Source organism: Hyaena hyaena, unplaced genomic scaffold, assembly GCF_003009895.1.
Source record: "Hyaena hyaena isolate Hyena2069 unplaced genomic scaffold, ASM300989v1 scaffold_777, whole genome shotgun sequence".
In the NCBI taxonomy this organism is placed as follows: domain Eukaryota; kingdom Metazoa; phylum Chordata; class Mammalia; order Carnivora; family Hyaenidae; genus Hyaena; species Hyaena hyaena.
In genome coordinates, this window is record NW_024081407.1 from 396,245 (window position 1) to 423,581 (window position 27,337).

Sequence of the window (27,337 nt, forward strand, 5' to 3'; positions counted from 1 at the left end):
AGCTCTGTGCTGACAACTCGGAGCCTGGAGCCTGCTTCGGTATTCTGTGTCTCTTTCTTTCTCTGCCCCTCCCCTGCTCATGTTCTGTGTGTCTCTCTCAAAACTAAACATTAAAAAGTTGTTTTTTTAATTCTGCATATAATTGGACCGCACGAGTCAAACCTGTGTTGTTCAAAGATCAGCTATATTCACACTTAAAAGACACTTTTAATTGTAAGGAAAATAAGTAATTACTGCCTTCTTTTCCTTATAGTAGCCCTTAAGCCAAGCTCCTTTGACACTGTAGAAAACAACAGAGGGCCAATGGACAGAGATCTGAAATTGAATATTTCTTAATAAAAAGAGAGAACTGTCCTAAGAGTAAAAACAAAACTCACAAAGAAAAATGGACCAATCCCCCTTTTCCCTATAGGAGAGTGACGCACAGGCAGTGATTTGCTGGTAAATGTTTAACGACTGCCTCTCTGGGAAAAAATGTGTTTTATCACAGAGTTATTATAATTATATTTTATATATAGTCTGTGTACCACACAATTTACAAATAGTAAATATCCTATGCCCTTATTGTAAACTCCAGACAACCAATTGATTCTCATAAAATGCTTTCATTGATTTTTTTTTTTTCCTGACTGAACCCTTTTATCCGTTGGTAATCCATGGTAGCAATTGATGAATGAGTGTATTCTGACATGAATATAGGTTGGTATTTGCATTTATGTTAATCAGGGAGACAACAGCCAAAACAATCAAGACCTATGCCAGAATATCACTCTTTTGTAGATACATGAGTCACTTTGCCGAATCAGAAAATAGTCTTTGAATAATGGAAGAATATTTGTTTGTGTTATTTACGACATAATGGCTACAGATACAACATACTTGTAGGTTTAATCTGTATTGTGAACACTTTCTCCTTCACTTTTTAAATTCTTGGCAATCAACAAGCCCTCCTTTGCAGTAATTTGCTAATTTTCTTGGCATCAATAGCCCCCCCCATGGCCACTTTCGAACTACTGACATGATGTTACTGAACACAGAGCTGGAAGAGACTCACAGTAGTACACCATTGTACTGTGTTTCCACTATCAGGAATGACAGACATAAATAGCCCTAAAGGCATAAAAATAGTAAAATGTAATTAAGTAATTAGTATTTCCTACCTTTGTTTCAAATGTAATTTATTTAATTGTAAGTTTATATAATTTAATTTTAGTAATAGCTGTGTCTAACAACTGGCTCACAAAATTCCTAAAAGTTTAATAACCAGCTTTTATGAGCCAACACAAATCAGCTCCAGCACCACTGGCACAAGTTTGGGGACCTTGCATGCTGACTTAGAAGAGTGTGTGGAGAAAATCACATCCTCCAGCCTAGATACATAAGAGATTCAAAGCACCGTGAGATTGCATGTCTTGGAAAGAGGATAGGGGACAGGAGCTGGAGAAGCGTGAGTAAGTATATCGCATTTAGCAAACTCATCAAAAAAAAAAAAAAAAGTCCTTGCCACTCTACTAGAATTTCAATTTTAATAACCAGTCAGGATCCATGCCTCTAGAGGGGATATTTAACTTAGATTTTTATGGAGACATCAAAAGCATTTGTTGAGAATGACTAAACCCCATACTCTGTAATAAGATCTTCTTACAATTTTGAACATGTAAAAGCAACTAGTAACTATAAAGAAAGCAGAGTATGTTTTTGTACAGGTGTCTGTTTCTTCCTTGCTAAGGAATTGATGACAGTGCTTTAACTATCATGATTGAATGGCCTTGCTGGCCCCAGCCACCTTTTCTGCCACATGGCTCAGATTGCTTCCACAACTCGGTATCTGCTCTGTCCTGAGATGTCTCCTTCTTGCGTCAGAGTCCTGGGTACCATATGAAGCCATTTCTTATGCATTTTCCCGAAGCCCACCCTGAGAGGTGGGACTTGTTGCCCTGGGAGTGACCGTCCGAATCTGCAGCTCTCTGAACCTCTCCTGAGCGTGCTCCATGTGGACAGGGTTGCTGTGGCTGGGGTTTCATTGGGTAACAAGCATTCTTCTACATCACATCTGGGTTTTCTCAGTGTCTGGTCTTAAAATGTCTTGGAGGAAAATCCCTCCTTGACTGGAGGCTGTCCTGCAACAGATCCTCCATTGCTGAGACATTAACGGGGCAACACCAGTAACAACATACCATAAGAACCTTGCCTGCCTCCTTGGCACATAAAAACGCAAATACTTAAGATCATGTTACTTCTGATATCATGTGGGGTTTATTAGGCCAAAAAAATTGTCAGAGTGAATCAGACTCTGGAGTTAGCCCACCCATTTTTTATTTTTTTAAATCATAATCGAGTAATGGCTTATGCAGTATTTTAGAAAAAAAAAAAAAACAGAGACATCAATCTGTTCTTTCTCAGCATTTTCATTTCTTGACTGGTTTATCTTTGTAGTATTTCTTTTTTGTCCAGCATCTTTCTCAACTTAGTGATTAGTTAGATTGTCCTTTACTGGGCTTTCATCCAGCTCTACTGTGTTTTTCTCAAATGGCATCATATTTCTTTCTTTTTTTTTTTCTTTATATTTGAGAGATAGGGAGACAGTGTGCGAGCAGTGGAGGGGTGGAGACAGAGACAAGAACTTGAGGCAGGCTCCAGGCTGTGAGATGACAGAGCCCGACACAGGTCTCGAAACCAGTGAGCCATGAGATATGACCTGAGCCAAAGTTGATGCTTAACTGAGCCACCTAGGCGCCCCTCAAATGACATCATATTCCTGCAGTAACACATGAGCTCTTCTGGCCCTAGGGTTTATTCTCACTTAGCCCCCATAGGCCTAGTTTACAAGCATGAAATGTATTTATTCATAAAATGTCAAGACTAATTATATGCAAAATTATAAGGCAGAAAACTCCTAGCTTCAGTGCCTCACCTTTTAATAACTCCCTAGATTATGTGCTTAAGGGAGGAGTTTTATCTCATCTATCTTCAGGTAGTGGGTTTTGAATAGAGTCACAAGCCCAGCTTACTGAAGGTGTACCTTTATTCATCTATCCTTGAACTCAACTCTGTTATACCACTTCAGAAATAATCAGCATCTTGGTTTAAAGAAGTCTTTTTTAGGAAATCACTAAATTCACAATTTAAGCTTATTCTAAGTTCCAACTTCCCATTATGGTTCTTTTTTTCTGTGGTGGATTCGTGTCTTTTGCTTGGTCCTGAGATTGTGTCTGGGTATGGGAGACATTTGCAACATTGTGGGAATGGTGTGGTCCCCCAGACTTTGCTCATCTGCTCTAGTCTTTGGTGGTGGGAGGTGGGGAGAGGTGGCTGTTCACATGCCCCCACTGCGGGGGAGCTCCTTATTCACTCTGTAGGCATAGGCAGTGCTCCTTGGGAGCCCTCACATTCTCCCCCTGCTTATTAGGACCTCACCTCCGATCTCGCTCACGCTGGGGCTCTCTTGGGCTCTTAACTGTGAGGCCCTCTGCCACAAAGTCATTTCATCTTAGCTATAGTGATTCCTCCGAGAGCTTGCCAGCCATTTCTCACTGGGGGACATGGGAAATTACTGGTCCTCTCTAGGTCTTCCATGACAGTTTCTGGGAGGTCATCTTAGGCTCTTCGCAGGGTGCCTCATCCCAGAGTTTCAGGTGGGGATGGCATGTAAGCTTCTCCATCCTTGAATACTCAAACCTACTGTTCATATTACTCTGCATCCCATGGATTTAAGCCAGGAAGGGGCAGATCGGATAGTCCTTCTTGAGTATAATTCAGTGTTCTCTTTGCATGTCTCCCAAGCTCTGAGAGTTTTCAAGTCGCCTCTGTGTGGAAGCAATACTGCCCTTCTCTTTACATCACTGGCTGCAGCCTAACTTACGGTTTAAAAATCTCCACATTCAGTCTTCCACACTTTGCTTTGATATTAATGGAAGTTTTTACAATTTAGGAAACTCAAGTGCTGAGCTCTAGTCATAAAAATCTTAGTTTTCTTGTCTAGTGTATCTGGAATGTCCTTCAAGGGCCCACCTTGAAAATGAAAATCTGACTGTAAAGCTTTAGCTGTTTCTCTGTTCCAATTCTGACAACTTTATAAATTTCTATATCTGCAAATGCGAAAATGTAAGTACAAGCCTGTTATCTTACTGCAACTTCCTCTAAAAAGTAGGAGGACTCAAAAATCATAGGAGAGCAGTGCCAAGAGTCTCAGAAACAGACAATAGGTGCTGTGTGACTGTGCCCTAGAGTTGTGCCCTGTTAGAATGGCTTTGAAGACAGGAGTGTAAAGCTAAACGCAACAATAGTCACAGTAATAAAACTTGTGTTGGACAGAGAGGCCAGTTCTGATCTCTGCTCTGTCACCTGCTCGCCATGAGATTATGTTGCTCTTCTTCGATCTGCTCACGATTCTCCTTTGGAGAATTCACACCAAAACAGTTTTACTCTTTGACTAAACAGGAAGACTCTTTTATTGGGACATGGGAAATGAAAGCATAGGAATAAATTTCATAATGTTATTTCACTGAGTTTGTATTCTCAGAACCAGGAATGTTGTCTGGCATATATGCTCTCAAGAAATATATAAATTTATAAACTTACGTGTAATAAGCAAATCAAGGAATAAATACATGAATGAATAGAACAACTAGAACTGTATTATATCTCACCCACACCCAATACTATAGTTTTATAATTAGGGAGATAAATGGGATGGGCTTTCCCTTCAGTAGCTACAGCCAAGTGGCTCCACCCAGGAATGCCTCAGCACTGATCACATTGCCCTTCACCAGAGGGACCTGGAAAAGCAAACTGGCAAAGAAGAGGGAAGTGGCTAGTTCGTCCTACATCTGCAGAGAACAGATCCAAATAAGAAAGGGCGAGCTACAAGGAGGATAAAAAGCATAACAGAAGCAGACTCTAAATGAGTGCAGTTATCTGAAGGTAAATTTCTCCTATTCACATTATCTTTAGAGTTATATTTCACTTGGATCAGACTTGTAATCTGTAGAGAACAGGAATTCATCTAATTTAGGAAATACAGCCCTTTCCCACCATTAGCAGTCGAAATGAATTCAGAACAAAGGGATTCTGAATTCCTTGAAGCACTGTTAAGGGTATACTAAGTCTTTCTCAAGCATATCATCCTTTTTTCAGTCACTATGAGAGGATTTTTTAAAAATAGTTAAGCCTCAAGTGATTATTTACTACTACATATGATGGTGATGAGGAGAGACCATCAAATTATGAGGTCCAAACTGTGGTTTGTTCTTTCTCTGTGGAAAGGAACAAAACTGTTACTTGTTTTTAGGGAATAGACTATCATGATTCTTAGAACCCAGCATTCATTCCAAATCCCCAAAGCTGTTTGTAAATATAAGATCATATATTCCCCCCGACCAAGCATCACTCAGAATGAAGGAATTGGAATGAAGTAGGGAAATGCAAATACTGCAGTCACTACTATTTACTAATAGCCTACTCTGATAAAATGTTGTGTATTTGCTCCTTACATGGAAGGCTCAGAGATGTTGAGTTACTTTTCCCCCAGGTTCATGATACTGGTCTGGACAACGAAGAAGCAGCGTGGTGTAGTTGCTAAGTTCCTGGACCCTGGTGCCAGATTCCCTGGGTTGAATTCCACCTCTGTCTCTTTCTAGATGTGTGACCTTGAGTGAGTTAACCTTTCTGTGCTCCCATTTCCCATCTGCAGAGTGGACAGGATGATAATGAGGGTAGCTCCTTGTGGAGTTGTTGTGGGGATTAAGTGAGTCCAGTGCTTGAAACCAAAATCAGATCCCAGAGAGATTAAGTAGAGGCTCATAGTCCAACAGCACTAAATGGAAGAAACAGAGTTTACAGCCATGTGAGTGTTGGCTGTTATTATTGTTATGTGGTTGTAAGAGAGAAGAACCCAACTTATATTAGTTTAAGCGGCAAAAGTGGTAGTATTTACTTCAGACCTGCCTTAGAATAGAGGGTCGAACGATGCTGTCAGGAGGATCCCCAGCATCTCTGCTTCTTGGCTTCCAGATGTATCACACACATTTTGGGGTGGCAAGCTGGCTGTTTGCAGCTGCAGGGTTGCACTATCCTTACAGAGAAAACAAAAATGTTATGAAGGTCTGGCAGAGGTCCCAGGTAAGTGGGCCAGCTGCACCCAGGTCTGACTTCTATGGCAAGCAGAGAGGCGGTGGGGGGGTGGGGGGAGCGCTGGGTATGCTCAATCCAAACCACATAGCCCAAGGAGGGCTCCTGTGAAAAGACATTCGGGGTGATATTCCAGAGAAAGGGATCAGAAGAAATATAAATCAATGTAATATACGGTCTCGTGGCTATGACGCAACAGAGCAGAGCTCAGAATTGGCCTCTCCCTCCAACACAAGTTTTATTACTGCCACTATTGTCTCTTTTAGCCTTATACTCCTCTTTTTGAAACCATTCTAGTGGGGCTGCATTTTACAAGTGCCAGGACATGAGTTACGCAGCATCCTTTTCTCTAGTGCTGGCGCCCGTTGGCTCTGCTCTCTTATGACTCTCCAGTCCTCCCACTTTGTTTTGAGAAAGGCACAGTCAGGTAGCAGACCTGTAGTTTCATTTTACATTTGCAGGTGTAAAAATGGAGGATTAAGTGGAGGAACGCTCCTATTCATTAAGTAGTTGTTGAAGCTTACCTTGTACCAGATGTTATACTAAGTGTGCGAGCTGCCTTCTGAGAAACCAACCAGAAATGACTGATCTGGAATACCAGTGCTGTGAATCAAGACTTCCTCTCCAGGGGCACACCAGTATTCCGGCCTGATGTCAAGGCATTCAGGCTTTCTGTGACTTTTTTGAGCTGGATAATAATCAGTAATAACTAGATACATCACTGAATAATGTTGCAACTGACAAACATCCATTTCCTGCAGTTCTCCTGCTCAGTGTCCGTGCATGGCTCTGTTAACTCGGTCATAACCCTTTCTGTAGAAATATTTATAATCTTTGGAGTGTATTGAATTATCTTCTTTGGTTGACTAATAATGGTGGCTAGAATGTATTGAATTTCCCTGGAACCTCGAATAGGTATTGCTAATAAAGTAGAAGGTAGAATAACAGCTTCTTGAAAGTGTAGCATAATAAAAGGAATATATGTTTATTGAGCGTTATGTACACAGCGATTTTATAAGTTTTCCTTTTTAAGTCCTGGCCAACAACTCTGTATGGTAAATATTACCATCTCATTTTACAGATGAGAAAAATCAGATGATCTCAGAGAGATTAAGTAAATGCCTATAGTCCTACAGCACTAAATGGAAGAAACAGTTTACTTCTATGTCTGTCCTGCTTCAAACCCTGCCTTCCTTCCACCATTACTATTTTTATTTATTATTTTTTAATGTTTATTAATTTTTGAAAGAGACAGAGACAGAATGCAACTGGGTTAGGGGCAGAGAGGGAGACACAGAATACAAAGCAGGCTCCAGGATTTGAGCTGTCAGCACAGAACTCAACGCAGGGCTTGAACTCACAAACTGCAAGATCATGACCTGGGCTGAAGTGGGACACTTAACCCACTGAGCCACCCAGAGGCCCTCCACGGTTACTATTTTTAACCACCATTTCACAAACTTACTTAATTATACTTTTTAATTATATGTCTCCAGACCCACGTGACTCAGGTCAGCTCATGTAAATCTTATTAAACAATGTAATCTGAGCCATATTTGAGAACTGATGAGCCAATATAGATTTGAACCATTCTAGTCTCATCACAAAATCACAGGTCCATTTGATTTGTGAACTTCAGGAAATAAGACCCCCTTCATTCAGGGCCACAATCTAGGCAAAACTGCAAAGTGGACGAGTGTGTTTTTCTTCACTTCACTCTCTGTAAGATCTCTTCCCTTCTCAGCTCTTAGATGTCTTTAACCCCATAACCTGACTATGCCTCATGTGGCCGGTGCTTTCAGGCCAGCTCTGCCTGCCTGAGCCTTCACCAGACCCTGCTCTAATAAACACTGATTATTTGTGGGTGTCTCAGAATCCACTCCTGCTACCTAAATGTACCCAGGTGTCAATTTGGGGACTTTCCTTTAACATGGTGTGATATCTCGGGGGCTGGCTTAGCGTTATAGAAGGCAAGGGGGTTGGTAAAGGCCACGGTCAGCCAGACTGTTTCTTTTAACACCCAGGACTGCCTAATGGAAGATAAGTGTGCAACCTAAGCACAGACAATCTGATGCAATGTTCTGATATTCTGTGTCCTGAGAAGAATAAAGCAAAGACAGGAAAACATTAAAATCGGTTAATTTTATAGGAAGCACCCTGGCAGGACCGTATTCTGGCAAGATTGTGTTCTCTTTTCTGTCCCAAATCTTGTTCTTCAGCTTTGACCTCCCATCACATGACGGTCTCACGCTCTTTCTAAAACATTGTTCCTTGTTTCAGAATCAGAAATGTTTTTGTGGCTTGCAACCAGAGAACTCTCATAATAAGCCTTGCCTCCTTGTTGGTAGCCCTGCATGCCATACTGCTCCCTGAGCATCTCACTGACCTGTTCTCCCCTTCTCAACTCCCTGGAAGCCTGGTGTGCTTATTTCATCGCTTTCCAAGTCAGCTGGGCTGTCCTGCCCAGGGTGACTGTAAATAAAACTGATCTGTAGTAATGAGCTAGTGACTCATTACTCATGAGGGGACTGGTAGGGGTCCTTTTCTCAGCTTCCTCGCTGAGGCATTAAGGGGAACTTCTAAACAGCTATTTATTTATTTTTTTAAAATGTTTTTATTTATTTCTAGGAGAGAGAGAGAGAGACAGCGTGAACAGGGGAGGGTCAGAGAGAGAGGGAGTCACAGACTCTGAAATAAGCTCCAGGCTCTGAGCTGGCAGTCAGCACAGAGGCCGACGCGGGGCTCGAACCCACGAACAGCGAGCGAGATCATGACCTAAGCGAAAGTCGGACGCTTAACCGACTAAGCCACCCAGGTGCCCCCTAAACAGCTATTTAAAATCCGTCTTGGGCTTCGTCTTAGGATTCTGTTTGGGGCTTAACATCTGGCCATTTACAACTGGCTTTCTTTTTTCCCAGGCTCCAGTGTGCATTCTTCTCCACAGGAGGCTGGGAGGCACACAAGATGTGGGTCAGAAGAGCTGAGTGCACACCAGGTTGTGCAGAGCCCTAAGGGACCGTCTAAGAGCACAAGTGGATCCCAGTACTACCCTGTTTGAAACCTATAGAGGATTTCCCATCTGAACTTGAGGGTAAAGTTTAAACACTTTGCGTAGCTTTCAGATCCCCCCCACCCCTACCCCAATGCCTGGCCTCCAAATCTAGCTTCATCTCCAGCCATTCTCTTCTTTACGCCTTGCTGTCCAGCAAAGCTAAAGATGTTTCCCTGTATGTGCTACATTGTTTACCCCTTTGCCTTTTTTTCAGTCTCTTATCTCTTTCAGAAATGCCCTTCTTATCGCCCCAACTGCCCACACCTACTCCTGAGCTGCCCAATTGTTAGTCATCTTTTAAGACCCCTCTCTAGCATTATCTCCCCTGGGAAGTGTTCATTGATGACCTCCTACTCCAGCCCTTACTCTTACCTCTTGCAGAGACTGTGCTTTCAAATTCGTATTTCTTTTTACATTCTTGGTGCTTCGTATTGTAGGCACTAGTGATGATTGGGATAGATGGAGGGAAGGATGAATAAATAAAGCCCTTGTATAATTGCAAAATATAGCACTCTGGAAAGTATTCCATAATGCAAGTTTTTTGTAGACCAAATGTCTGTGGCTGATCTATTTTCTTCCCCTACTCTGCCTGGGTATATTGGTAGTGATTTATTTCCAATCAATAATGATTTAGTTTATTTGTAGGAGTCATTTAAATCACTTAAGTGACTCAGTTATATCCATGACATAAATAACATGAGTCTTGACCTGGCTGATGGGTTCTTGTGGTGAGTTAAGGTGCGTTAAGTGTGCTTAACCCAATTACCAAATTGATCATAGAGCACAGAACAATTACTGAAGAATAGGATTTGGTATCTCTTTAAAAGTAGATGCTAAGAAAGCAATAGGAAAATCAGAGCAGTCTAAAAAAATCTTTTGTCATGGGGCGCCTGGGTGGCTCAGTCAGTTAACTGTCTGACTTCAGCTCAGGTCATGATCTCGTGGTTCATGAGTTCAAGCCCTGCATCGGGTTCTGTGCTGACGGCTCAGAGCCTGGAGCCTGTTTCAGATTCTGTGTCTCCCTCTCTCTCTGACCCTCCCCTGCTTGTGCTGTGTCTCTCTCTTTCTCAAAAGTAAACAAAACAAAACAATTTAAAAAAAATCTTTGTCATAAGACCACTCAGGAAACAAATTTGTATAATTTAGTTAGTGCCAGTAAGTTTTGAGAAATATTTCAGGATAGCAAGAACTTGCAAGGAAGAGGTCATATAAAAGTTCTAGGGGTGTCTGTGTGGCTCAGTTGGTTAAGCATCCAACCTCAGCTCATGTCATGATCTCACTGTTTGTGAGTTCGAGCTCCGCTTTGGTCTCTCTGCTATTAGTGCAGAGCCCACATCAGATCCTCTGTCTTACTTTCACTCTCAAAAATAAAATAAACATTAAAATTTTTTTTTTTTTAAATTCGAATGGAGATCTGAACAAAAAAGTTGTCAAATTCATTTAAAGATTTAGTATAATCTTAGACAAGGGCGGTTTGAAAAGGAAAATTTTAATGCAACTTTTTATAAGTCTGGTGCAAATTTTTTAAAGTTTATTGGTTTTAAGAGACAGAGTGGGTGCGTGTGCATGAGCACAAAAGTGGCGGAGGGGCAGAGAGAGAGTGAGAGAGAGAATCCGAAGCAGCCTAATCCTCCCTGAACTACGTGGGGCCCCATCTCACGACTGTGAGATCATGACCTGAGCCAAAATCAAGAGTCAGATGCTTAGCGACTGAGCCACCCGGGTGCCAGGACCCAATCTTTCTAGAGAATGTTGGGGAAGTGGGAATGCATGTAAAGTGGAGTTTTGATAGAATTAACATGTTCCCCTCGGTGGGAGAGAACTGTGCCCTCATTTCCTGTGAGATAGGACTAGTGACCATGTCACTTCAAGCCCTCTTGCTGAGAGCCTGGCAGCTACAAAGACTGACGCAGCTGCAGCTGTTTTCCTGTTCGGGGAGTGAGTGATTATCCCAGCAGCAGCTTTGCCCGATAAGCAGCCAAGGCCACAAGAGGCACTTTTCTTTTGTCCACATTAAGGTTTTGCATAAATGCTCTGTTTTCTTGCCTTTCCTGGTAGGATCGAATATGTTGGAATATCACCATACTTCATAATACTTACTGCCAGGGGCCAGGGTTGGTGAGGCTTAAGTCATTATGTGAGTTGAATCTGACTCATCTTTCAGTAAAGGTTATGAAATGCCTTTGGAATTCCTGAAATCAGGTTGTTTACTCTTGACCGTTGAACTTAAATGATGCTTCTAGAAGGGCTGAGGTGGAGGACAGGTGGCAGGAGATAGTAAGAAAGAGAGAAGGAACCAACATCTCTTGAACATCTAAGATTGCTTAGCATTATGATTGATGTTTTAAAGATGCTCCTTCATTTTATCTTCCCATCAACTGTCAGAGGAGATTCCCTACTTTTCAGTTAGAAAATTGAAATAGAAGTTAAAGTAATACAGACAGATTCATAATTACGATTTAACCGTCTGACCCTCTTTGGTCCACCACTCTGTGTCCTCTGTTTCTTTGGAAAGTACAGTCTTTGTGCAGCTAGGGTTCCTATATGATAGGATCCTCTAAATGCCTTATATGTGTGTATTGACTGACAAATTTACAAGGTAGATTGAAATACTGAATTAACACATTCCAAGAGCCATTAATGAACTGCTCTTATATATAAAGAAATTGTGAACTACCTTACTATTGTGCATTGAAAATACGTGTAATTCCTTCTTCATGTATTACTGTTTTCATTGTTATTATATGCTAGTGAGATCTATCCTCCTAAATGCTAACTAGGTTTATGGAGAGCTGCCACAAAGAAATATAAACCCAATGACCTATTTCATTACAATATAAAGGAGGAGTGTATGTTGAATCTCAGCAAACCATTTCATGAAAGAGAAATAAATATCAGGGAGCCAGACTCCCTGGGTTTGAATCCCAGCTTTGCCACATCCTGGCCTGGGTGACGTCGGACAAGTTAATGCAGCCAGTTGCTCCAACTGTAAAATGAAGATGCTAGCAGTAATACCTCTGTCAGAAAGCTGCCATGAACATTTCATGAATTGAGGTTCTGATGCCTAGAGTAGAACCAGGCACATGGTAAGTACGCCATAAATGTAGGCTGTTTTATGTCGTCTACGCGTGAAGAAACAGGTCTGTAGTTCAGCGACTTGCTCCGGTCCTGTGTTCTGTTGGTGGCAGAGCTGGTGCTGACCCAGGTTCTTTTCTCAGTCCAGTGCTGGCTGCTGCAGTGACATCCAGAGCTGCATGCACAGGAAACTGCAATTTTCCCTCTCCCATTGTTTTTACTCCAAATGCCAATGCTATTTCTGTGCTCTGAAGGCCCACTGTCCACTGTTGGGGCAGTCTGTCAACCCAGTTCCCAGATTGATAGTCCGTCCCAGGATCCCTGGTTACTCTCCTGCTGAGCCAGCTGTCACAGCCTTGTGCTGTGAACCCCTAGCCCAGTGGTTCCCAGGATGCCAAAAATGTTAATAGACTCTATCAGATCCACAGTCCCATATCTATAATTCCAAAATCACCAAATTTCTCTAATCTGAGAGCTTTTTCATGAATCATATGACTAAAACTTGTTCAGACTTGAACTTCTCTAGTGATAAATCACCTGAACTGACAGGAGGCTGTTTATCGGTTGTGTTTTTCCCTCCTGGTGTATGTATTTTTACAGTCTATTGCAGACATACTAATGTTTTGCCTATAGGATACTGCCCCAGATCTCAGCGAGGATACCTATCAGTCAGCATCTCGGCAGGAAGAGATGGGGGCACTCGGCACAAGTGAATGAGGAGAGCTTAGTAAAGGGATTGTCTGTGGTTGGGTTGAGGGACCAACAGTGATGGTGCAGTAGAGCCAGTGGAGAGTTTACTTGGTGCACCAGGAGTTTTGAGCAAGTACCCCTAGGTTTGAAGGGCCAGATAGAGGTAGTATTACTGTAATCCAGAGAGAGCAGCCTGGGAAGAGGCCACTGTCAGCAGCTATGGCCTTGAGGTAGAAGGAGCCAGCTGGTAGCAAATGCAACAGAGAAGTTTGAGAAACACATGCCCAAGCTGGCTGTTCCTCTTCCCTGCAGAGGTCCCGCTAGTGCCATTCTTTGGCGGCACCCTACCTGAAACCAGAGGCGAGGGGGCTCAGAGGTGCAGACCAGAAGGTGAGCTGCTGAGGCCCCCACAGAGTCGTGAGGGTGGCAAGTGGGTCTGGAGGGCAAAAGGAAAATGTCCTGCACAGCATATTCTTTTTTTTTTTTAATAGTTTATTGTCAAGTTGGTTTCCATGTAACACCCAGTGCTCATCCCCATAAGTGCCCTCCTCCATGCCCATCACCCCCCTCCCCCTCCCCCCACACCCATCAGTCCTCAGTTTGTTCTCAGCATTCAAGAGTCTCTCATGGTTTGCCTCCCTCCCTCTCCCCAACTATTTTTCCCCTTCTTCTCCCCCACGGTCCTCTGTTAAGTTCCTCCTAATCCTTTTATACGTGCAAACATATGGTAACTGTCCTTCTCTGCCTGACTTATTTCACTCAGCATAACACCCTCAAGTTCCATCCATGTTGCTACACATGGCCAGATTTCATTCTTTCTCATTGCCATGTAGTATTCCATTGTGTAGATAAACCACGTCTTCTTCATCCATTCATCAGTTGATGGACACTTAGGCTCCTCCCATGTTTTGGCTATTGTTGAGAGTGCTGCAATGAACATTGGGGTACATGTACCCCTGTCTGTACAGCATATTCTATAATATCCAACATATGCCCCCTACATCTTTCTGAAACTCAAACACTCAAGAATGCTTGGAGTTGCATTTTATTAAGTCGGTAGTATATGCCTACCTTCAACAAATATTAATACGTACAAGTGACACTTTTTTTTCTGTAGCTAGTAGTCATAGTTTATAGTGCTGTACAGACTTACAAATCATTTAGACTGATTCCTTGGCTACCGTGAAAGATCAGAAGTACTGCACTAGAGAGTGCTAGCTCCTTCATTTATTGATTCATATGTTTGTTTATTTTACAGACATTCTTTGTTGATTGCCTACTCTAAAAATCTATGGGCTCTGGAGTACAAAGACAAAAATATAACACTAGCCATTCTAGTACCTTGCAATTTAGTAAAGGACACTGATTTGTTGGCAAATAATAATGCAATCCTAGGTTAGCAAATAATTTCATCTCAAAGCTGCCTTGCTGTTGGAGGCTCTGTTTCGAGAGGGCTTTCTTGACCATATGTAGGCTCAGTGGAAAAACCCACTATGATCTAGTAGCTCCTTGTGCCATGGGCCCAGTTTTGGCTTACTGTGTTCTAACTACGTGGCAGAGTGAGATTGTTCTTATAACAGAAGCAAGAGGGATGACTTTGAATTAGGAACACGTGAGAATGCTTCATGGCAGTGGGTAGAGGGTTTTCAAGGATTTCTAGATAGGAAAATGACAGGTAAGAGCAAAGGCAAAGATTAAGAGGGCAGGACAGGCTGGTTTGAGTGGGCCACAGGGTCTTAGGAGTAAAAAAGTAATAGGTGATCAAAGTAGATTAAGGAGCACCTATTTAAAAGAGTTTGGACTTTATTTTGTAGCAAGTGAGTTACAACTGAGGGCTTTTGAGGAGGGAAGGAACTGTGTTTTAGGAGAGTCATTCTACCAGCACTTTGAAGAGGAGGAGGGTTTTAGAGGAAAGTGGTTGAAAGTAATCTATGTCGAAGAAAGATGGCCGTGACCTAGGCAAGAGATGGTGATATAAGAACAAAACCACAGCATCGGGAATAAAAGGAATTGTTGGCAGATACTATATTTCTATTTTTTTAGTTTATTTATTTTTGAGACAGAGACAGAGCGTGAGCAGGGGAGAGGCAGAGAGAGAGAGAGAAGGAGACACAGAATCTGAAACAGGTTCTAGGCTCCTAGCTGCCAGCACAGAGCCCAGCGTGGGGCTTGAACCCATGAACCATGAGATCATGACCTGAGCCGAAGTCAGACGCTTAACCAACTGAGCCACCCAGGTGCCCCTGTTGGCAGATATTTTGAGAAAGAAATGACAGATGTGATGTAAGAGATTGGAGGGAGAAGTCCTAGTGACTCCGGGTGTCCAAAATGTGAATGCGGGGGTGCCTGGGTTGGGGGGGCTCAGTCAGTTAAGTGTCAGACTCTTGGTTTTAGCTCTGATCATGACCTCCCGGTTTCATGCAGACCCCCTCTATCGGGCTCTGTGCTGGCAGCATGGAGCCTGCTTGGGATTCTCTTTCCCTCTCTCAGCCCTTTCCCGATTCATGCTGTCTCTGTCTCTCTCAAAATAAGTAAATAAACTTTAAAAATAAAATAGGGGTGCCTGGGAGGCTCAGTTGGTTAAGCATCCTACTTGGGCTCAGGTCATGATTTCTAGGTTCTTGAGCCCGAGCCTCTCATCATGCTCTGTGCTGACAGCTCAGAGCCTGGAGCCAGCCTGCTTTGGGTTCTGTGTCTTCCTCTGTCTCTGCCCCTCGCCCACTCATACTCTGTCTCTCTTTCTCAAAAATAAATAAACATTTAAAAAAATTAAAAAATAAATGTGAATGCATGAGAGAGAGGGCAGGGCTACGGCAGCTGGCATGAGGGGGTACCACTGTACTTTTGGACATCTTGAGATAGCTGTGGCCAAAATATTCACGAGGAGATGCCCTACAAGTATTTAAAATTCCGAATCTACAGTTCGGGGGAAAAAATGCCAAGCAGAAAAATTCCATGTCCAGAAAAAGTTCCACTACTGTAATTCCTTATGGTAATTCCAAAATGCAAAAAGCTTTAAAAATCACATGTTTTTAAAAAGTTTAGTGCCAAAACTTACTTGGTGACAAACCTGATCTGAATAAATGTGAGGCTTTTATAGTTTGAATAAAGTTTGAATAAAGAGTGCTGTCCCAAACTATACTAAATGGTACCTGTATCAAATTACCTTTTGAAAAGAAAACATATTTATAAATTCTGACACGTATCTGGTTCCAAAGTTTTAGTTGAAGCGTTGTAGATATGTATCAATAATTACATGATGAATTTGTTTTACATTTTAAGAAAGTCTTAGTTTTGATGCATTTGGTATCGAATTTGGTAGGCAAACAGATACGTCTTTGTATCTGAAATTTTTGAAGAATGAAGCATTCTTTGTATGTACCTTTTGCATACACTTTTGTTTGATAAATGTTGATTGATAAAATTGGGATAATACTACTATCCACCCCATAGAACTGTTTAGAGAGCTAAGGAACAGGATCCAACACATAAACGGTATTTTAGTCATCCTACCATTTTAATCAACAACATATTTTCTAAGAAGCATTTTGGAGTTTTTTGGGGTTTTTTGTTTGTTTTTGTTTTTTGCTTTCCCAACCTTCCAAAGTGCAGTGAAAATAAACGTCTCTCTTCTTGATAATGTGAAGGAAGCGGCAGAGAAAACCAGCCTGTCTTGAGAACCTACTATGTATGTGGTGCTTTTAACCCCGGGAAGAGAATACTGTTTTCCTCATTTTCCAGATGCAGAAACATTCTGAGATGTTAGTCATCTAGACTCAGGTCACCCTCAGTAAGGGGTAAACTAACTTCCCTTCATCTAGCTCCCAGAGGAGTGTGAGAGACGACAGGTAAAACACCCTGTCAGGGTGTGAAAAAAGGAGTCATTGTGGGCCTCCAGCATATTTCTGGCTCCCTTTTTAAATTGTTAAAAAGCATGTTGTCTTCCCCTTTGTGCTGTTAGTCTATATAGGTAAAATAACAGAATCGGTTCTGATCTCTTTTTCCCTGCTTCCCTGCCATACCTTTCTTCCTAAATAAAGACCTCTGGAAAAACCCCGTCTTCAGCCCAGAGAGTCAAGTCTGATTTTCAGACAAGCTGAAAGCAGTATCTTAATTTAATCGGGATTGGGAGGCGGGAAGGGGTGTGGGCTGAGGTGGAGTCTGGTTGCAGTGGCATTGAGTGAGGGTGAGCCAGGGAGGTTTTCTGCTTGCTGTAAGAGGGAGTTACCTGCCCAAAAGGAAATCAAGTTTATTGTAACTTGACCAATACTTGGCAACGTAATCCGGTTCTTCCAATTTTTGATGTGGATGCTTTAAATGAGAGAGTGTCACATTTTCTTCCTCTCTTCCCGAGACCACACGTTGTAGACCTGGCCCCTCTCCCTTCTCAGCCCAGGCTCCCCAGGCAAGGTTTCTCTCTCTCACTTCTTGCTGCCAGGCAGGAAATGTTCCTAGCGAAGGGATAAGCGTCCCTTTTCGGGGTGGGGGTGGGGAGGGGAGCGATGAGAAAAGGAAAAGAAAAAGAAACAAAGCAAGAACAACTGCTAGAGCAGCTAGCCCAAGCCCCGAAGGATCACAGCGGGTTTCCAGTTTCCTAGAAACAGGGATTCCACCCACCGCCAGCCCTGACACTAACCTCCCCCCCCCCGCCCCCCATCACCCCTCCCCGCCTCCAGCATTTTCCCCGTCCCCACCCCCACCCCCAGCGGGGCTCGTGGGCGTGTCTTAAGTCCCCGCTAATAGGGCTGCCCTGCGGGCGGGGCCGGCTTCCCGGGGCGCCCCTGACAGCTGCCGGAGCTGGCCCCTAGGAGCTGGACCTGCCACACCACCCCGCCGGTGACCGGGCCGGGTGCGCTGGTCCATGCTGGTCCCCGCCTTTGTTCTCGGGCCGGAGCGGGGACATGCACGGCTGACGATGGAAGTGGAGGACTCGGGCGGCGTGGTGTTGACCGCCTACCACTCGTACGCTCGCTCTCAGCCGCCCAACTCCGAGCCGCGCTGTGCGCCCAGGGCCGCCGCCAGCCACCCGAGCAGCAGGTACCCAAAGCTGCTCCGAATGGAGCGAAGGTTTCCCGGGCTTGGGGCTTTCACCTCCTGGCTGTGTTTTCTGCCAGGGCATAAGAGCACCATCACTCATTGTTGTTTCAAGTTTTGGTGGATTAGTTGAGTCAGCCTACTGTTCTTTGTATTGTCTTTGATTGCAAGTGGGAAATGCAAGAAGTCTCAGCCGACAATGGTTAAAATCCTTGGCTAGCCGAGGTTAGCAGCTGAGCTGTGTTCTTGATACAACTTGATAAATAAGCGTATGCCTCATTTCTGCCAAATGAATCCATTGACATATTGGAGATTATTTTTAAAAAATCATTGGAAATGAGGCACAAGCAGAAAAGGGAAATTTTTTGAATACATTATCCTAAATCCTCGAATACTGTTGAGAGTTTCTTTAGTAACTGCATGCCACCTGAGCTAAAGCATAGCTGGAGAGAGTGTCTAAAAAGTCAGTCCGAGAGACTTCTAAAGACAGTTTTATTTCTAGATTTTAAAAACCGCTCAAGTGTATAAATAATATTGGTATTATTTAATTATTGCTGATGTTGACCCAATGCTGTAAATGCAATTATCATTTATTTCTTTTGGGTCAGTAGAAGTCTATAACTATCTCATTATGTGTATTTTCGATTTAATAAAGCAGGGATCTATGTTAAATTACTCTGTATCAATGTTCATCTGTTTGATGCAAGATCAAGGCCAATGTGACTTCCATTAACTGAACAAAAATGTTAGACCCTTAGAAAATTTCCCTGGGCAGACAAAAGTGTTACAATAATAGGTGAGATGGTTTGCTATCCGACTCCTATTTAGGGGAAGTTTTGCTTGTTTAAATGTAGCTAATTATTTACGATGGATTCACTGATGAATGGTTTTCTTTACCAGCGGGAAGTATGAGGGTTGACATGCTTTTTTGCATCAAGTATATTTTCATTTACTTTTTCTCATACTTCTCTCATTAGTTATGTGATAATGATTACTTCTGTCTCCTAATTGATTTGTGAGGCTTTCAGCAGATTGTGATTTTATTTCAAGGAATATCCTTTTGGCTAGTAACCATGAGAAGAACAAACTACATTGGCATGAGATCTATGTTAGGCTTGACTAACAAAGACAATATTGTTTCTTCCAAAAAGAGCAGGTTGAGTGAAATCTTATTTTTATGTCAAGACAGTAAGGAAGCAACATTTTTCTTCCAGCTTTAGGAACACAGTGTTTTAAAGGCTACTTGAAGATACAAACTTGTATTTGTCTTTAGGGTGCTTTCTTTTCTTAAACATTATCCTTGACTCTTGACTTAGATTATGAGTAACTCACTAGATATAAGTGAGGTGATGAGAAGCAGGGCCTTATTTGTGCATTTTTAGATGGTCCTGCTGTAGCCGCCCTGTCTGTAACTGCCAGCAGCTGTCTAGGACCAATAGCCAGATTGTGCCATTTGGGCCTTCCGAAACTGCGTCCGTTTCCAAAGCTAACTGGAGGAGAAGTTCCATTAACTCAGCATGTGGTCGTGTGGAATGATAATGCAGGAGAGCAAAAGAGTTGTGTGTCATGGTTAGCGTTTTGTCATACGGTGGTGGTGGCTGCCCACTAGGTTTATGTTGCTCCACGTTTTCATTTCTGGTGACCGTGTGCACCCTCTCTATAGGAACCTTTGTACCACTCACTCTCTGATGCAGGAGATAGTTGACCCTGTCCCCTGCAACTAAATCACGAGAGAATAGCTTAATTCCTTGGTTCCCAGTGACAACAATCAAAAAGAAGTTCCTGTATTTACACGGAGCCAGAGGACACCATCAATCATGAGTCTGATAACAGAAATAATCAGGACTGAGTTATTAACCTTTGACTCGCTAACTGCTGATCAATACTTCCTTTCAAGCCAAGGAGCAAGATCATATTGTTCCACTTACGAAGAAAGGACTCTGTCTTTCAAGAATCCGCTTTCCTTTAAATTGCTTACATATGTGTAACATATTTGTGGAGGAGTGACCAGCATGAAACTAGGAAGCATGGACTATTGTGTCATCATTCCTGAGCTCCGAGTAGCAACGGTTCAGTTCAAAGCAAACCATCTTCCCATTTTCCAAGCCTCCACTCTATCTGACTTTATGTGCTTTTGATTTTGGAGGGCCTATTTTTCCCTACTAAAATATAATCTCAGCCTCTCTCTCTCTTCCTCTCTTCATTATTCTCTTTTGTGCACTGCTGTAGCCCAAGTGCCTAGAGCATTGTGGTAGCTCAGTAAAGATGTGTTGATTTATTCATTAATACACAAAGATGTATTATTTATTCATTAATAAATTAATGAATTCTGACCAAGATTATAAAATGGCCAAGATAAAATGGCAGGATTTTCAATAACAGAAGTCCGCCAGTTTGCACCTACTGTGTGCCAGCCACACCTTATGCTTTTGTAACACAAGAATGGATAAGACAATGTCCCTGCCTTGAGAATGTGGCCCTTTATCTTTCACACCAGTAGGTTTATTAAAAAAAAAGATTGGAATGGTGGCAACACTTTGAAATCAAGGGGCTTCAGCTGTAAATCTGGATTGTCAGCTTCTCCTTAAAAGTAATAATAAAAAAATAGAGGATCTAGCGACTCAGGGCTCTGATGCCACGTGCCAGCACTGGCTGGAACTGAGTAATAGTTGCTCCATGACGGGTACCCCCAGCTCTGCAGGCTACTGCACTGCCTCCCCCTGGAACTCTGCAGCCTGGGGGCCGGGTGGCTACTGCACTCTCTGTAAGGATTGCCCATTTTAGTTTATTAAAAAATAAGTAGCCAGAAGAAAATGTACTTGCCAGTTACTCAGACTTGGCCTCGGCTCCTGGACCCCACGCATCATCTATGACATTTATTACCATGTGGCCTTGGGTATCTTGCTACAGCTGCTTAGAATAGTTTCCAATACGAATGAAGCATCTACTAATTGTTAATTGTATTATTAATTTTCTAAATATTTTGTTTCTGAGAGAGAGAGAGACAGCGCGAGCAGGGGAGGGTCAGAGAGAGAGGGAGACACAGAATCTGAAACAGGCTCTAGGCTCTGAGCTAGCTGTCAGCACACAGCCCGATGCAGGGCTCAAACCCACAACCGCAAGATCATGACCTGAGCCAAAGTTGGACACTTAATTGACTGAGCCACCCAGGCGCCCCTGTTAATTGTTATTACTGTTACTACTTTTCTTTTAAAGTTTGTTTATTTATTGGGGCACCTGGATGGCTCAGTTGGTTAAGCATCTGACTTTGGCTCAGGTCATGAGCTCACGGTTTGTGAGTTCCAGTCCTTGTCAGGCTCTCTGCTGTCAGCAGAGCCTACTTCAGATGCTCTGTCTCCCTCTCTCTGTGTGAGCTCTCTCTCAAAAATAAACATTAAAAAAAAAAAGTCTCATAAGAAAAATAAAGTTTATGTATTTTGAGAGAGAGCACGCGCGTGCGCGCACAAGTTGGGGAGGAGCAGAGAGAGGAAGACAGAGAATCCCAGGCAGCCTCCGTGCTGTCAGTGTAGAGCCCAACTTGGGGCTTGATTCCATGAACCCCAAAATCATGACCTCAGCCTGAACCAAGATCACGAGTCCTTTGCTCAACCTAACAGAGCCACCCAGGCACCCCTACCATTATCACTTTTAATCACAGTTGTTGTTGATGTAAAGAGGAGAGTAAAACATTCTTGGTACCAATTCCCAAAATTTATTCATAGAGGAAAAAGACTCGAGTACTAACTATTTGTTGTGAGGAGGGAAGGTAATTCCTTATTTCACAAACATTCTATCTTTACATTCTGTTTGTAAATGAAGAAAGAGAATGGAGGATTGTAAATTCTTAGTTTTGTTAAATGATTACAGTTGTGGGATTTTTAGAGAGATTGAGCTTGTAGACCCTTATTCAGAATCCAGAGTGAAAATATTAACATACATAGAAAGTGATTTCGCTTACAGAATGAAAGGTAGCTGAAGATAAAGCTGGCTAGATTGTTTTTCAAAGGTTTTCCAAGTTATATATAGGAAATGTATGTAATATTTTTTGGTGAGTATATAGTATAAAATGGCCATGAGTATTTCTGATGTTCATTTTGTTATACCATAAACTTCCTGAGAGAGAACAAAAATAGAAGAGGAAGAGAATCAGCTCTTCCTCAAAAACAAATAAAGAAGCTAACCAAGGTTATCCTAGGAATTCTAATTCTACAGCAACGTTAAAATTTTTATAAAGAGGATATAGTTTTGTAATATAACTGTGCATAGTCACAGGAATGATTTGATTAAAATGGAATTAATGATGATTAGAAAATAACTATTGTACTTTGTGGAAAAAAACCCTAAATTTAGCAACTCTTAGCACTGTGTTTATTGGTAGGATGGAAATTAATTAAAACATTTATTTCAAGGTGCAAACTCTTGTTCAATTAAGTACTTACATAGGTCTGTGTGAGCTGGACATATACACAGGTACACTAAAATCTGGGGCCGAAACTTTTTTTGAATACTTTTTCTAGAGGATTCAGAAACAGTCCTGGAAATAGGATTCTCATGAGAGGATAAGATATTTATGGTTCATTTTTTATGTTATGGTTAAAACTAGAGTCGATGTCTCTGGTTTCTTTTTACAGTGGGGCCCCTGCTGAGTGTAGGTGCCTCCATGTGTGGAGCTGGTGGAAAACATCTGGCACATTTCCTTTGATCCTGTCACTTGGCTAAACATTTGGCCAGTTGCTGTGTCCATTTTTAACCTGCTCATTTCTCCCTGATCATTAATCGTTACTGTATCCACAAAAACTCAGGGAACTAGGGTATTGTAGAATCACATTCATGAGGATAAAGATAACTTTTTCTTAACTTTCTATTTTGATAGAATAGACTTCTGGAAAACTTGCCAAAGTAGTACAGAGTGTTTCATGTAACCTTCACTCAGTTTCTGCTAATGTTAGTTAACATTGTGCATAACCCTAGTTTGATGATCAAAAGTGAAAAATTAACATGGGTGCATATGGTTGACTATGGACTTTATCTTGATTTCATCACTTTTCCTGCTAACATTAGAATTTTTCTGTTGTAGAATTGAACTCGGGATCCTACATTGAATTTCATTTTGCCTCCCAAACCTCCAATCTGTGACTGTCTGTCTTTATCTTTTATGACCTTGACACTTTTGGAGTACTGATTGCTGGCTTTGTAGGAAGTTCTTCAGTTTGGATTGGTGTGATGTCTTCTCATGATTAGATGGAAATTGTACATTTTGGGTAAGAATTCCCACAATGAAGTTGGGCCTTTCTTAAGTGCACTATATTTGGAGGGGACATGATGGCGATCTATCTCACTGATGTTGATGTTTGGCCCTGATCACCTGGTTAAAATGGTGTGTGCTGGGTTTCTCTACTGGTGAACTACTATTTTCCTCTACGTAATTAATAAATAACTTGGGGGAGATGTTTTGTGATTATGAAGTATTTCCTGTTTTCTTCTCAAACTTACCTCTACTGATTTTTTTCTCAATTCTTCTACATTGATGTATTATATATACTATGAAATCCATATTCACTATTCTCTCTTATTTTATTGTTTTATCTCCCTTTCCTTTAAAAAAATCAGCCAAATATAAAAAATGGTTTCATATCATCTGGTCTGAGTTCATAAAACCTAATCCCTAATTTTCAAAGTTCCATGGTTTTTTGGAACCAAAATTTTATTATTGTCGGAAAACGAATCTGAAGTCTACTAAATTAAATTAAGAGAGGGTAGTTGTCAAATCCCACTTTGCCTGGAGAGTATTATGGAGGCTGTTTTTTTTTAGAACTTAGTACCTATTGGAAAACATTTTTCTTTTACCAGTGTCCCTGAGATGATATTTGAACCTTTGCAAATGTATTGTAACTAAAGTAAGCATTTAATTTACATATAATCAAAATTTCTTCTCATTCCACTCTTATACCAAACTATCTCATTTCTGATGTAATTCTGTTCTGTTTTCTCAATCTGTGGTCTCTAGTTAACATCGGTTCCAGCCAGAAATAAATGTTATGGAGCAAAGCAGAGGAAGAGAATAAAGTGTTTCTCGGAAGAAAATTTCAGAAATAAGGTCATCCATTTAAGTGATAGATTTTGTTGTAAGCCTCTTTGAATGAAACTGTAGGTCATGCATACGCCCATCTAGGGCAGAAATGAACCTTTTCTTAGTGAATGACTGTTGTCATTAAGACAGTATAATTTACAGTGGTCTGGGTAGTCAAGGCACCCTATTGGGATGTGAAAGTTTAGTGGCCTTCATACTAAATAGCCTACATTGGTGTATTATTGTATGTCTTCTGTAATTTAAATGTTATTTTTTGTCATTATTTCTCAAGGCAGCCTTGAAACCCTTTAGTCATACTTGTTTTCTTTTTACTTATTTTTTATTTATTTTTATTAAAATTTTTTTTTAATGTTTATTTACTTTTTGAGAGAGACAGAGACAGAGGCGTGAGCAGGGGAGGGACAGAGAGAAGGAGATACAGAATTTGAAGCAGGCTCCAGGCTCTAAGCTGTCAGCACAGAGCCCGACCAGGGGCTCGAATTCACAGACCACTAGACCAAGACCTGAACTGAAGTCAGAAACTTAACTGACTGAGCCACCCAGGTGCCCCACTTCTGTTCTTTTTAATGTTGTTATTTTAACATGCCTTATGATTTACTTTTCCTTTAGTAAAACAGGGCTGTAAGAACTGTGGAAAGAAAGTGCTATTCAGAGGACCAGAATGTATTATCTAACACAAGACTTTGATAGCATTTATTTCCGTTTCTGGAGTGTTTCTTGGTTTACTTTTTTCCTTTCAGTTTCTTGCTGTGTTCTGGTTACTGGAGTTAGTGAGTTTTGTATAATGTGTCATTCTTCACCCATGGAATCTCATGTGCCCATTTCTTTGTGATTACTAGGGGATGAACTTCAGAACAAAATAATAACACATCCAGTTCTCTAAAATGGGAACTAAAGAAAGTAGTAGATTGTTTCACTACATATTCATCTTAAATATCTGGGGTTCACATTCTTTCAGTATCAAATGTGTTATGTTACTCTTCAATAAATGAGTCTTACAGATAAAACTATGCCTTTGACAGGCATTAAGTGCTCAGTGATTCCAAGGGTGGGAGAACATATACTAAGTATCACTCAGAGAACCAGCTGCCTTGTCTCATGTTACTCTTAAAAACTAATTAAACCTCTGCATTCCATTTGTGATCCCTCAGATTGATAGATGATGACTGCATACAGGCACACAATGGAGAGGACAGGAAGCTAAAGACAGAGTAGTGTGCAGAATTTTAAAATTGTCAAACACTTGAGATTTATCTATACTATTTTAGTAATTCTTAGTTGGGGTGCTGATTATCTTATGTATAAGAGAGAAGTCTTTACGTCTATGTTAAATGTGGTTGGCCACAAAATTTACTTTTGTACATCTGTAATGTATAGAGATAAGAATTCCTCTAAACTTTCCTATTGAGTATTCATTGATGAAAATCAATTTAGAAAATGCTGGCCAACACATTTGCCTTTATACAAAGATCCATCAGTGTTTTTATATTTTCAGATCTGTAGGGATAGCTGACAGGTGCTTAGAAAAAATGTTGAAAGTACAAAAATGGCATTGTAATTAATAATATGACATTTGATCTCTTCCCTTGACACTTCCCTACCCTCATTACCACATCTAAAAATTCACACAGTAATGAAAGTTGACACATCTGTGGTTGGAACTAAACCCATATATAAGTAGCTGGAAATGAAGAGCCGAACAAAAGAGGATAAATGTAGTCAGAGAAGTATGGGCTAAACTTCTTTCCAGCAAATTTCCTTAACAGTAGGTAGCCAGAGAGTTTTCACCTGTCATAACAGAATGATCATTTGGCAGTTAATCATGTAGTGTCCTATGATGTCATTTCTTTTTTTTTTTTTAAGGCCTATTTTTATTGAGAGCTTATTTAGCTTAACCTATATTATTTAATCCTTACAGTAGTCCTGGGACTAGGAAGGAGGTAAGGCACAGAGAAGTATCCCAAGGTCACACAATGAGATAATGACTCCCACCCAGCCCTTCCAAAACCGGTGCTTTTAACCTATTGTTTAAATCTTGAAACATAATTTAGTATAGTATGGATTTAGTGTTTTCCTGTCTCAGTTTGATCATAGGTTAGTTGAGAGCAGGGACAGTATTATTATTGTGTCCTCCTTAGCAAACTAGCAATTTTCACATAGTAGGTGTTACAAATACTAGGTTTTGATTTAGTCCTTCCTTTTGCAATCATCTTAATTCTGTTTTAATGTAATAAGCATGCAGTGGGTTAAATATGAAGGGATAGAAATAGTTTGAAACATTTTGTTATCACTTGAAGCAAGAGCAATGTTAGAATTTTTTTCCATTAATTTAAAAGCTGTATTCTTGCCCGTCATGCAGTCTTAGGTAATAGTTTTTTTAAAGTAGACAAAACGTGCTGGAGAAGTCATTTAGTTTGACCAAGAAAGTGAGATCTAAGCAATTGGTAACAGAAAATCTTCCTGTGGTTTTTTTTTTTGGGGGGGGGGAGGGCAGAAGTAGGGGAGGACAGTTTTTAATACTTTAATCCTTAGGTTGATGTTCTTAGTAAGTAGCTCTTAGAACTTTTCATTTTAGTTTTATTAATTGCTTTCTTTAACTACTAAGATAGATTTCTGTGGTTAAAATATTTTTTTCACTTCATTCCTTGCCATTTGACTCAGCATAATTCCTTTTTTATTTCTTTCTCTTCCTTTCAAGGGGAGCTCCAATAAATTATTTTTTAATTAGTTTTTTTTTATTTTAGCATAGTTAACATACAGTATTATGATAGTTTCACATGTACAATATAGTGATTCATCACTTCCATACAGCACCCTGTGCTCATCACAAAAAGTGCCCTCCTTAATCCCCATCCCCTATATCACCCATCCCCCTGCCCACTTCCCCTCTGGTAACCATCAGTTTTCAATAGTTGAGTCTGTTTCTTGGATTATTCCTCCCACCCCCTTCCTTTGCTTGTTTGTTTGTTTAGTTTCATAAATTTCACATATGAGTGAAATCATATGGTATTTGTCTTTCTCTGACTGACTTATTTCACTTAGTATTATACTCTTTAGCTCCATACATGTCATTGCAAATGGTAAGGTTTCATTGTTTTTATGGCTGAATAATATTCCATTATATATTTGTGTACACACATGCACACACACACACACACATACATACATACGTACATACACACCACATCTTCTTTATGCATTCATCTGTTGATGGACACTTGGGCTGCTTCCATAATTTGGGTATTGTGAATAATGCTGCTGTAAAC

At 41.1% G+C, this 27,337-nt stretch overlaps 1 protein-coding gene across 3 annotated transcripts in view; it reads left to right on the forward strand.

The window, feature by feature from the left end:
- The window catches only part of ARHGAP28 (Rho GTPase activating protein 28), a 223,163-nt gene that overhangs the window by 16,827 nt on the left and 178,999 nt on the right, over positions 1–27,337 (forward strand). For 2 of the 3 annotated variants that reach the window (XM_039218725.1, XM_039218726.1), the window contains exon 1: positions 17,765–17,983. The exons of the other annotated variant lie outside the window; for it this stretch is intronic. In XM_039218725.1, coding sequence (XP_039074656.1) covers positions 17,808–17,983 — 176 coding nt within the window. In that variant the 5' untranslated portion in view covers positions 17,765–17,807. Of the gene's footprint in view, positions 1–17,764; positions 17,984–27,337 lie in introns of those variants that run through there. 3 annotated transcript variants of the gene reach the window in all.